This window comes from Sinocyclocheilus anshuiensis, unplaced genomic scaffold (genome assembly GCF_001515605.1).
Source record: "Sinocyclocheilus anshuiensis isolate Anshui unplaced genomic scaffold, SAMN03320099.WGS_v1.1 scaffold522, whole genome shotgun sequence".
Lineage (NCBI taxonomy): Eukaryota > Metazoa > Chordata > Actinopteri > Cypriniformes > Cyprinidae > Sinocyclocheilus > Sinocyclocheilus anshuiensis.
In genome coordinates, this window is record NW_015544185.1 from 457382 (window position 1) to 471089 (window position 13708).

Below are 13708 nucleotides of genomic sequence, written 5' to 3' on the forward strand. Positions count from 1 at the left end.
TTCCTGGCTCTACTTCGTTTTTTGACAATACTTTCACATTTACAGTAGGAGAAAAAAGAACAGCCACACCAGCACTTAAATTAGTCCCATGACTGAGAACATACTCTCCTTTCCACCATAATCCCCAGTTAACTTCATTACTACAAGTACTGTGAGTTTCTTGCAAAAATGTCACGCTCAGATCTTTCAAACCAATAATTTCTGATAAAACCTCATTCTTTCGTCCATCCCTCATCCCATTGACATTAAGAGAACCCACCCTTAAGATCTCCATAAGGAAGAAAGAGAAAAAGAGAAAACAGATCAGATGGAAGGAGAAATTTTCAGCCATTGTAGTTATTTAGATTTTCCCCTCGCTTTTCCCATCTTTCTTCCTGATCTAACAACAGTTAAGTACTTTTTAAGACAAAATCTTTTCTGTTGTGAAAGCTCATCATAGCTACTTTCTTTCCTAAACCACATTACTGAAGCAATAAACTTTTCAACATCTGGGAAGTAATCTCTTATTTCAACACCTGCTTTTCCTTTTGTCTTATCAAGAAAAGAATTGATCTGCTCAAGGGGATATAGATTTTCCACAACCTCCTTAGACATATCAGGCCACTGCTCATCATCTCTCATTCCATCATCAGTATACTGTGATAAACTCTCAGTCTCATCAGCCATATTTTCCTCAGAACCAAGATTCTGTGCAGTATCATCATCAGCATCACTCTGATCATTTTCTTTACAAACACTCACAGCTTTATCAGGTAAATAACTACTTCCAGACTGCTCCACACAGCCAGCATTAACAGCAGAGTCACTCACCTCCTGCTGCCCGTTCACCTCCTCTGTAGCTTCTTTAACCTGCTCCTCAACTCTCTCAGATTCGGTGTTATTTACTTGAGGCTCAACATCGTTTTCCTCACCACGAGATGTAGAAGCGCGCTGCTCTTCTCTACGCGGACACATAAAACGCTTGTGGCCCAAATCCCCGCATTCAAAACACTTCAGACTCTCAGTGCTCGCATACACCATGAAGGAATTCTCTCCATGAGTAACACGAAAAGAAACTTCCAAAGTCCGCTCCGGCGAGTTAAGAAACATAAAGACATGTCGTCTAAAAGAAAGTACGTGCTTTAGTGCGTCGTGTTTACATCCGAGCGGGACCGCTTTTACGGGACTTGCGATCTTACCAAATCTCACTAACTCTTTCACAATAGCTTCATTAGATATGAACGGGGGAACATTAGAAACAGTTACTTTAGTTGCTGGAGCAGATAGCGGGGTTACCGGAACAAAAGTTTCCTTTACCCATATTCCACTCACAGTCAACTCATTGATGAGTAATTCAGATTTTAAAAACACGACTACCGCTTTGTTCATCCATGAAGCCGAGACGATGTTTTCAAAACCAAGTTTCTGACCAATAATCACGAGCAATTCCTCCACTGTCACCCCGGGCTCAGGTACACACCTGCAGCCATTTCGGAGTGACAGGGCCGGTGTTCCTTGCGCGTGAGCAGTCGCCATAGCGGCGACTACAACCCACGCGCACACACACACACACACACACACGAAAAACTTTTCTTCCTACACTGAAAAAAAAAAAAAGCGAGGGGAAAAGAAAAAAAGAGAAAATATATAAATAAAGACACTGAAGATTATTCACAATCACTCTCAGCAACGCTCTCAACACGCGCTCAGCTCCTCCACAAACTCCCAGCATGCACCAGAGAAAGAGAGAGAGAGAGAGCGAGAGAGAGCGCGAGAGAGAGAGAGAGAAAGAGAGAGAGAGCGCGAGAGAGAGAGAGAGAGTGCGAGAGAGATGGAGAAAGAGAGAGAGCGAGAGACTTTGACTTTTAAGGTCTCTTTATAACAAAAAGTTTAAAAATTTAGATTGACATCAAAAGAGAAAAAATAATACATTTTTGGCGCAAAATTATAAAACAAACATTACTCAAATATAAATTTGCAAACCTTCATCAGAGTCAACTTCACAAATGCATTGATTAACTTCCCATTTATATTTGAACATCTGCAGATCATTTATCAACTTATAATAACTATACTCTATACTAATACGGGATTTTATTAATCCCTTCAGTATTGAAATAGCATCAGTTGATCCTTTATCATTCAATTTACTTTTTCTTGACAACCATATAGCCATCTTTGCTTGCCCAAATAAGAAGTTTAATAAAACATGACTCCTCATTTTACTTCTGCTGTACTTTGGCCCAAAAATAACCTTGCAGGTGCAAATAATTCCCCCAGGTTTTGACACCACTCTTCCATTTTATAAAATAATGGTTGTAATCTCCCACAATTAAAAAATAAATGGAAGACAGTCTCTTGTGCTCCACAAAAAGGACAGCCCTCCTCAACCAGTGGATCGAGGTGTGCTCTGTGTCTGTTTGTGGCTATTATACCATGCACAATCCTCCATTGTAGGTCTCCAGTTCTTTTCTCAATGGGAGGTTTGTACAAGGTCCTCCAGCAACCTTTAGGGGAAACGCTCGACCCAAAAATCTCTTGCCATTTAGACTCTCTCACATTCTGAAGCTGAAGAAGATGTGACACCTTTACACACAGTACATAAATAGCTTTCTTTCCAGCATTTCTAAACAAAATAATGATCTTTAAAAAAGCATCATAAGATATTCTTAAAGTTGGAGATGAAGTTGTTCATGACTCAAAAAGAATTGCAAATATATTTAATGATTTTTTTATTCAATCAGTAAAAGATCTTGAATCTAATTTTTCAAACGTTGAAGCTGAGGGGCAGTACTTAGTGGATGAAGATGCCAATCAATTTGAGAATATAGAGGATGATGTTAAATTATTTGAAATTCAGGAAGTGGATCAATCTGTAATTATGAGAATTATTAATGAATTGAATACTACATATTCTAAAGATATATATAATTCCCTAACAAATAAAACATTAAATAAATAAATAAAAATAAATGAGTTTTTCCATTTTTTGGCTGCCTTGATTCAGCCTAGTTCAGATCTGTACTTGCCCTACTAACATCATATGATATTTTAATCTGATAAATATGAAATTATTCAAATATGAATAGCTATTTTAGCTTTTTTTTTTTAATCAAACATATTGTATACGTGTCAAAAATTATAAAATTTCCCAGGAGTTACAATGCAACTGATACTTCTAGACTGAAAAAGAAAAAGTGTTTACACTCAGATTTTAAATAAATTTAACATACGGAATGGAGTAAAATCCACTTAACTAAGTTTAAGTAAGTAATATTAAGTGAATACATCAATTTGAATTCACTAAATTCTTAAAGGCAAGTGCTTGCATAAAATAACACTTTTAAAATAACACATTTACCTTCCAAATTCAGTCCTATTCTGGGAAATAAAAATCCACCCATGCATTTCAGTTAATGCAATAAAAATGATTAATGTAATCCTAACATAAATGGATTAGTTAAACTTCAGTTTTGCATATTTAAATGGACTAAACACAGTGAAATTAAGCTGTGATAAAGTGTTCAGCAACTGTGTCACTTCAGCTTGTTTTAATTAAGTAAATAATAATAATTCCTATCTTGTTTTTGTGTTATTTTTTTTGTTAGGGGTCCATTTGACCCACATATTTTTCTACTTTGAGTCTTAAATTTCATAATGTATTTCATATTTTAGTGTTTGACAAAGTTTTCAGTTTTTTACCTGACTCTTTAGTGTTTTTCACAGTGTTGATTTTGCATGGAAAACAATAGAGGTCAATCTGACTTCAACACACAAGTCATAACATTCGTACAGCCTAGCCAAAACACATCCATGTGTCGAAGCTTTGCATGCACATTCATGACCCAAAATGAAAAATATCCACAAAATTTCATGAAGAAATAAACCGTTTAACCAGTTTTTCGAGCAGTTTGAAAATCAAGTGCAAGAGGGTTAAGCAGCAGGAGGGTTAAGACTGGCCCAATAAAGTGACGTGACGTGGCCAAGTATGGTGACCCATACTCGGAATTAGTGCTCTGCATTTAACCCATCCTAAGTGCACACACACAGCAGTGAACACACACACACACAGCAGTGAACACACACCCGGAGCAGTGGGCAGCCATTTATGCTGCGGCGCCCGGGGAGCAGTTGGGGTTTCGGTGCCATGCTCAAGGGCACCTCAGTCGTGGTATTGAACACACACACACCGTGAACACACACCCGGAGCAGTGGGCAGCCATTTATGCTCAAGGGCACCTCAGTCGTGGTATTGAAGGTGGAAGAGAGCGCTGTACATTCACTCCCCCCACCTACAATCCCTGCCGGTACGAGACTCGAACCCGCAACCTTTGGGTTATGAGTCCAACTCTAACCATTAAGCCACGACTTCCTATAATGTAAGAGACAGTTACTTCAATTGACCCAAAGCTCTCTGATGATCCGTACTGTTGAGGTCTGTTCTCTCTTATGTAAGTTTCTCTCGCTCACTGCATTGAAGCGTCAGTAGAAAGTGAGAACGAGGGCTGGGTTTGATCACCCCACCGTCATGCGGCACTCGCTAAATCCCTCCGCATGAGCCTCCCAGATAAAGCCCAGATTCACGCCCAGGAGAACTGGCCTGGATTTCATCATCTCACTGTGCAAGCAATGTGTGTATCCGGGGGGGGTGTGACTGAGCAGTGAGCTGTGCTGATAACTTCAAACTCTCTGCTGAAAAAGAGGAATTAGAAAGACAATCAAGGCCAATAAAGGAGTGGCTGTCCTCAAATCTGGAGGTGACTGAGTTCAGATCAGACACCTGCTGTCAAACTCCTACTGTTGCGTGCTGACCGAGTCCAAGAGGAACACAAGATTACAATGAAATCATTGAGTTATATGAATAATCTGAGACCTGGCAGATGGCTCGACCTTGCAAAAGGACACGAATGGTGACTGGGTGCATTGAAATGCTGCAGGTTTGCTGTTGAAAAAGTTTGGCTTTGGAGACAATTTAGGTGTTTCAAAATAGTGGAAACAAAGGTGTCAATGTGTAGTTTGATCTCTAATACCACCCTGCATCATATTTCCTGAATGAAATCCAATAATGAATTAAAGCGTTATCATTTTGGGGTGCTGATTCCAAAATTAGTGTCCGTTTTGCTCAAGCATGTTACACTTTCTAAGTAAATGTGATGCATTTTGTAGCATTTTTGCTCTCGACAACCATTTGTATGGTGAAGAAGTCTTGTATTATCCCTTAATCAGCAGAAAAACTGCCACAAACACATGATTCCTGTCTGAATCTGAGCCAGATTACAACTATTTGTTCAATTTTCAACCCATTTTTATAAGTTTGAATGATTCGAAACAATTTTTTTAATGCCAAATCCTGTTTTTTCCCCCCATTTTTTCCATTCCTTTGCAGGCTTGAAGTTAAATTATATATTTTGAAATCTGCTTTTTGCCATTAAACTTTTGTCATTTAACTGCTGTTATTTTGTGCATTAGTGTATTAGGTTACACTTTATGTTAAAGATTACAACTATTTGTTCAATTCTCAGTCAATTTATGATTTTGTATGATCGATTTTGATTCATTGATTTATTATGCATAATCCACTTTTTCCACTCCTTTGCAGTGAGTGGCTACTTCTTTTTTTGACATTTTACTGTTTTTGTTATTTTGATAAGTGCATTCAACCTGATTAATATCCATGATTGATTATTCATTGTTATTTTGTGAAAAAAATGTAAATGATGGAAAGTTTCCATTGCTCTTTTTGAACTCAGCATCATCAAATGAGGTAATAATCGGCCTTTTCAGCAAATCAGCATATTTGTTAAGCGTCTGCTAAATGCTTACTTGATTATTTGCTAGTATTTTGGTGTGTGCAGTCTTTGTCTACAAACCTGATAAATATCAAACGAATTAACAAAATAAAATATACTAACCAAATACTACTAACGCAGCACAACCAAGATCAAAACTGTGTATTAATGATATTTATACATACTATAGGCTACAACCGATGTACCTTCTCTTGTTTTGCTTCTGATTTGCATAAAGCTGAGCATTTCTCGTTTTGACACTCACAACACCTCCTCCACTGTCAATCCCACACTTAATAATCAATATTATTGAACTGGACCAAGAGTGACAGTCAACATACACTGTCATTTAAAGGTTTAGGGTCAGTCGATTTTTTTTTAAAGAAATTCATACTTTTATTCAGTAAGATGCGTTAAACTGATCAAAAGTGACAGTAAAGATAATATTACAAATGATTTATATTTTAAATAAATTCTGTTCTTTTGAACATACTATTTCACCACAAAAAGTTTCCACAAAAATATTAAGCAGGACAGCTGTTTTCATCATTGATAATAATCAGAAATGTTTCTTGAGCAGCAAATCAGCATATTAGAATGATGTCTGAAGATCATGTGACACTGAAGACTGGAGTAATGATGCTGAAAATTCAGCTTTGATCTCAGGAATAAATGACATTTTACAATATATTACAATAGAAACCAGCTATTTTAAATTGTAATAATATTTCACAATATTACGTTTTTTTGCTGTATTTTTAATCAAATAATTGCAGCCTAGGTGAGCATGAGACTACTTTCAAAAACATTTAAAGGTGGGGTAAGCGATTTTTCAAAAACGCTTTAAAAAACTGATTCGGGCCGAATAACAAAAACTTGTAGCCAATCAGCAGTAAGGGGCGTGTCTACTCATGATGTGGAGGAGAGAGAGTTCAGTGCGCAGGACGGACATTAGCTGAGCAGAGTGACAGAAAGATAGAGATGGCGGATAAAAAATCAACATTGGCTACCAGAAATCGCTTACCCCACCTTTAAAAAATCTTGCCAATTCCAAACTTTGTAGTCTACATAGATTTCGCAGCTGCAGCAAACATCCAAAGCAATGAAAATATTACGCATTGAGCCCCAACTACATACGTTTTGTACATTTTATACCATCCTATACAAAAATCTGAAGATCCTGTAGTAAAGTTATGAATCTGTGCCAGGAGGCAAGTCATCATTAACAGCATCTCTGCAGGCCTCTCTGGTAACTTAGAAAAAATGTTTCTTTTAACAACTTTTTACTGGAAAGTTTGGGGCACCAAAAAATTAAAAAATAAATTTTCCTTATAAGCATCAATGGTTCCATGAAGAACCTTCAACATCCATGGAACCTTTCCACTGCACAAAAGGTTCTTTATAGTGGAAAAAAGGTTCTTTAAATTATTAAAATGTTCTTCACACTAATAAAATGGATGTTTTAAGAACTGTGCACTTAAAGGTTATTTGAGGAACCCAAAATGATTCTTCTATTGCAACACTACGAAAACCTCCTTTTGGAAAAGTTTGGGGCACCAAAAAATAAAAAAATAAATTTTCCTTATAAGCATCAATGGTTCCATGAAGAACCTTCAACATCCATGGAAACTTTCCACTGCACAAAAGGTTCTTTATAGTGGAAAAAAGGTTCTTTAAATTATTAAAATGTTCTTCACACTAATAAAATGGATGTTTTAAGAACTGTGCACTTAAAGGTTATTTGAGGAACCCAAAATGATTCTTCTATTGCATCACTACGAAAACCTCCTTTTGGAAGCTTTATTTTTAAGAGTGAAGCATCATCTTCAACTTCCCTCTTGTGCTGAATTTGATGAAAGGTTGAAAATATTTAGCAGTGCAACACATGCAGACAACTCACCCATTGGCCAGATTGTCGTCATCGTCGTCGTCATTAAGGCTCTTGCAAAGTACATCAGAATCACTCAGGTAACCAGACTTGAGGTCTCTGTCTCCGGCGTCCAGGCCTTCGATGAACTCACTGCGTGACGTGTGGCTGAGCCGGCTGGAGCAGCGGGCAGGCATGGTGTGAGAGGTGTACTGAGATGAGGCCTTGCTGCCCGACACATAGCTGCTGCCCGTTGAGGAAGGAGCGTCACCGGCTTGCAGACGAGGACTGGACTGGCCGTGGCGCCAGGAGAGAGGAGAGGAGCGGTTGGAGAGGCTGGAGATGCTACGAGCGTTGGTTTCATCGCTGTCGTAGCAGACGCTGCTGTCCAGACAACTGTAGACGGAAAGAGAGGGTTACTGATGCATGCAAAGCACAACATAACAGGGCTGTTGGATCGGATGAGGGCCACAGGAACTCATGACCTACTAAAGAAAAGCATGCATCTGTGGTAGAATTCATCTGTTGAGGATGAAAATGTCATAACCAGATGCACCAGCTCAGTTGAATAATATAACATCTTCCTTCACCACATAAACATGGAAGAGCTATTTTTACACACTTCTCTCAAGATAATTCATCACACAGCTGTGAAAAGAAAATGCACTTGTGGGTTGAAATATTTCATGCACTCGAGGCATAAAAAGCACACAAACACACTGGCATTGGGTTATTCGGTTAGTGTTAGCCAGCTGAAGGAAAATTATTTGGTCTGTTATTCTTGCTAGTGGGTCATTTAGTCAATGTAACTCGGTTGCCAGCAGGTCTGTTAATAATTTCAATCTGTTGTCGATGGGTTATTATAGGACTGAACGATTTGGGAACAACTAATTACATTTTTTTTTAGAGTTCAGGTTTGCTGTATTTGTTTTTAGAGCTGCACAGTTTGGCCAATAAAGTTATATAAAATAATGATGATGATTTTTTAATTATGATGATTATTATTAAATAAAAATATAAAAAAAATACTCTAATAATAATAATAACGTACTATAAAATAAAAATACATATTTAATACAAAATAAATAATTTTATTTTCAAACATTAAATCATTTAGCTTTTATTTTGGTTAAAAAAAAAATCCCTAAAAACTTTTCCTTTGTTGCAGTATACCTCATCATTTTTCATAAGTGTTTTCTGTTGTCGATGGGCTATTTAAGGGCTAAATTATTTAGGGAAGAAAAAAAAAAGAGATTTTTCTGATAAAAAATAAATTGCAATGTATTTTTTTAAAGGAGCTTTGCTTGTTTGTAGGGTTGCACAATTTGGCCGATAAAATTCTATTGTGATTATATAAATATGGCTATAATAATAATTATTATGACGATCATTTTTATTATGATTATTATTATATATATTATAAAAATATTACAGTGAGAAATATATTATTGTAATAATACTATTGTCCTGTAAAATAAAAAAATTAAGAATTTAATAAAATATTAAATTAAAAAATTGATTATTATTGTAATACTACTGTACTGGAAAATGCAGCATCTAAAAAAAATAATAATGTCTTTTTATAATAATACAACTGTAAAATTACAAATTTGATGCTTGCTTCTTGATTACTTTTCAAACATTAAATAATTTGTTTATTTGTCTTGGCAACAGGTTTATAAATGCTTCTTATTACACATAGTAAAAAGCGGTATTATTTTGATTCAGATCATTGTTCAGTCCTAGGAAAAAATAGTTCAGTTTTACTCATATTTGTCATTTGCATGTATCTGAATGATATATCAGTTGAGTTGATTATGAAATGGAATGAGTGATCTGGATTCTGGATCCAGCAGCATTACTGGCATTCATGGCAGACCTGGATTGGTGATAAAGGACCACATGGGAGTTTCTAGACAGAATAAATGTTTCATTTCTCAGTATTTTCAAAAAACATCTGAAAATAGCACACATACAGCCTTATTTCACTGCACTGGACCTTTCACAGTGACGGCGCAGCCACTCCCAAACCTCATGACCGGCTTTTCCATTCGCTTTCAGTGCCACATCACATCCTACATGAAGCCAAAGCAAAGGTCCTGCTCTCTCCACATCGCACACTATGTGGCAAGAACATTTATAGAGTTTTTCTCATTACTAAAATCAACAATGACTGTAATGGCAAAAGCAGACTTGAACTAGATCTTTGCATTTCTAAAATGAGTGTGTTTGCCCATGCAAAATACACCGCCAAAATGTTGTGAGTGGTTGCCAAGGTGTGGTATGCAGTTGCTAAGGTGTTCTGAGTGGTTGCTAGTGTGTTACTATGCAGTTTGTTAGGATGTTGCTAGGTGGTTCAGGTCTGTTCTTCTACAATCGCTTAGACAAGCTGCATAATTTGGTGGATCATTCTGGGTTATTACAGTTAACTAAAACTAAAACCATACTTGAAATAAATGTTAACTGAAATAAAATAAAATAAAATATCAGCTTGTTTCCAAGGCAGCATTTCTCATTTTCATTTAGTTTAACTTAATGTACTAAAATAACAAACTATAATAATATACTATAAAATAAAATGCATAAAAAACAGTACAACTAAAACTACAATACTAATATACCTATTTTATTTTATTTTTCAAACATTAAATCATTTAGCTTTTTTTTTTTGGCAAAAAATAAAAAAAAAAAGCTGCAAGGAGCCCTAAAAACTTCTCATTTGTTGCAGCAGGGCTGTGCACAGACCTTTTGAGGGACATGTGCTGAAACTGAAAAAGGGCACCCCCCATTTAGGTGGTTGAATAATATATCCCCTTAATTTGCTTAATTAATTGTTTGGCAGGTTTAAGCTCTAATGACTATTTAAATATGTTAATATTTAACATAATATTTTAATAATATTTGTCTAACTGATTTGAAAATATGAATTTGGGGCTTCATAATGGGGACGCTATCATGAAGGATGAAACTTTTCTTCAACATAAATCCACAGTATGCTGAATTTAGTCTTATTCACCATCCTTACCAAAGTCATCCATCCCCAGAGATATCCCCATCTTTTTTTCTGACAGATTAGTTTGAAAAGATTTATAACATAACATGTGCTCTGCACAGGTTGAGCCCTACCTGTGCACGTGCCTGTGTTGCAGTATACCTCATAATTTATTTTCTGTTGTTAATGGCTGAATTATTTGGTGAAGAAAAAATATATCAGATTGCAGTTTGTCTGATAAAAAGTAAATTAAAATGCATTTTTTTAAAGGAGCTTCGGGTTTGATTTGCTTGCTTGTAGGGCTGTACAATTTGGCAAATAAAATTATATTAATAATTATTATGATGATTATTTTTATTATAATTTTTAAAATAAAAATATTGCAATGTGAAATATATTATTGTAATAATACTACTACTGTACTGTAAAAAAAATTAAGTGAATTAAGTGAAATAAAATCAAATAAAATATAAAAAACATTAAACTTAATTTATTTTAGCTGCTTTCCAAGGCAATATTTCTCATTTTCATTTAATTTACCTTGATGTACTAAAATATATAACTAAAATAATAATAATAATACTAAAACTTTAAAAAATAAAAAATAATAAAAAACTGACAAAAGCACACAACAAAATCACTAAACAAAATCTAAAAAATAAAAATAAATTCAAAATATTAATAAAAACTATTCTAGCATATCAATGTTACAAAAAAAAAAACACTGTGTTGTTGCGGGTTTTGATTAAATACTAGTCACACATCATTACCGAAACATGCCGAATTGATAAAAGGCTTGTTTGTAGTTTTGTTTGTAGTTTTCCTAAACGAAAACAGCACATGAGAACTTAAAAGCATCCACGTGGTTCAGGAATTAATCAGATTTTCCAATTCAAGTGCACATCTTGACAGAGTCCAGATATTGTGTAGTGCAGCAGGTGTATAATAGGAATCGACATGTTCAGAAAAATCAAAAGTGCACCTCTATTCTGAGTCGTATTAGGTCATGCATCTCCATGTCTTGAAGGCTAACAGAAGTGTCCCGTTACAGAAAAGCTCATTATGCACACATACATTAGCGTGGCTGAGATTCTGTGGGTTAAGTGCGGTATGAATCATTTTTACGCCTGCGCCATCAAGTCTTTGGAAGCTCATCAGTCTTATACAAGTGCAGCTTTTTAAAATGGAGGCAGCAGTAGCTGCAGGTCTAGTAAGCGTGTTATATATCTACTACAAAAGTCTTCTGCTCCAAAACTTAGTAGAGCAGTGAATGGTTAGCCTGCAGGGAAAGGTTTGATGTTAGGAGGAAGGACAGGCTGAGATCTCTAGGGGCAAAACTCAGGAAGGTCCTGAGATCAAAGTTAGCATAATTGCTAGGCTAAGCACAGCTAGCATAGCACACCTTTGGGGAAGGAAAACACATTCATTAGGAAGTAGCATCTTATTCTGTAACTAGCACATACATTTTCATTTATATGTACTGTATATATACATGCATACATATAAAAATAATGAGATGTTACATATATACAGTAGTTATATACAATATATGTAGTCTTTAAGTCACTTTAAGATCTATATACATTGTAGATATTTATACATATATAAATATTGCGATATACAGATATATATATATATATATCAAATGAAAAGTTTTACTTTGTCACTTTATGTTATATACTTTCTCTCTAAATATACACACATATATATATATATATATATACACTGTAAAAAATGACCGTGAATTTAACGGTAAAAGACTGTAAAAATGCTACAGTAAAAACCTGTTAAATGGTTAACGGTAAATTCCCCTACTATATACGGTGAAAAACTGTATTGGACATTACATGTATTGGACATAAATTTTACGGTAGTATAAAGTATAGTATTTTGGAAGTGAAAAATACCGTTTAATTTACAGTAAATAACCGTAAATTGACATTCCCAGAATTCCCTGCATTACATTTAAAATTTGATGTTTTTTTGTAATGTAATATAATGAAATTGTAAGTTTGATCACTGTACATGTACATACATATATTTATATACATACATATAGACTGTTAATATAGTTATATAGTTATTTTATATATATATATATATATAAATTATAATTTAGTTCATACAGTTAATGTACAGTTTTCCAATTGTACAAATACATTATAAAAACGATCAGTTTAAGTTATGCAACCACAAAAGACTGTATATCTGATCCTGGAGTCCAGCTGATTTCTGTGTGTGTGTGTGTGTGTGTGTGTGTGTTTGTTGTCATTCATTGATGGAAAGGGTTTCACTGTGTATTTGTGAATGTGGCAGCCAGGTGTTTGAACGACTGAAGCGGCAACTCTCCCAAAAGACGTGGGAGGCTGAATGGTTGTGGAAAAAGTAATTGTTTGTGTATAATATAAAGCCTTTTTATATTCATGCTCTTTGTGACACAAATGTGCGTGAAGATTGTTTCCAAAGAACATTTACGATTCGTTGAAAAGCAGCAGTTCGCATCTACGTGAATTAGTTTGGCTGTGATTTTTCATGCCATAAACATGTGCTGGTTCTCACTCACCTCTGGCTGAGCTGAGTCCCTCGCAGGCTGGACATGGTTTCCTCCAGGTTCTGTCTGAGATCCAGAACATTCTGAACCGTACGTTTCCTTTGAGACTCGGGATCTGCACACATAATGATCAAAATGCAATGTACAGTAAGTATGCAAAAAAAACAATTACTCTCATTTCATGTCATTTTATACCAATTATTTAAATTTAATGTCTTATAAATGCATATATATATACACACTACAGTTGCAAAGTTTGGGATCAGTAATTTATTTTCTAAAGAAATTAATACTTTTATTCAGCAAAGGATGCATTAAATTAATCAAAGGTGACAGTAAAGACATTTATATTGTAACAAATTATTTCTATTTCAAATAAATGCTGTTCTTATTAACTTTCTATTAATCAAAGAATCCTATAAAATAAACTGTATGACAGTTTTCACAAAAATATGAAGCAGCACAACTGTTTTCAACATTGCTAATAATCAGAAATGTTTCTTGAACAAATTAGAAATCAGCATATTAGA

The 13708-nt window shown here is 35.1% G+C and overlaps 1 protein-coding gene across 1 annotated transcript in view; it reads right to left on the reverse strand.

The window, feature by feature from the left end:
* Window positions 1-13708, reverse strand: part of LOC107696445 (neuron navigator 1-like) — an 82388-nt gene that overhangs the window by 63507 nt on the left and 5173 nt on the right. The window contains exons 2-3 of the mRNA XM_016496776.1: window positions 13191-13293; window positions 7669-8031 (exon numbers count right to left, since the gene is read on the reverse strand). Of these exons, the coding sequence (XP_016352262.1) occupies window positions 7669-8031; window positions 13191-13293 (466 nt within the window). The remainder of the gene's footprint in view (window positions 1-7668; window positions 8032-13190; window positions 13294-13708) is intronic.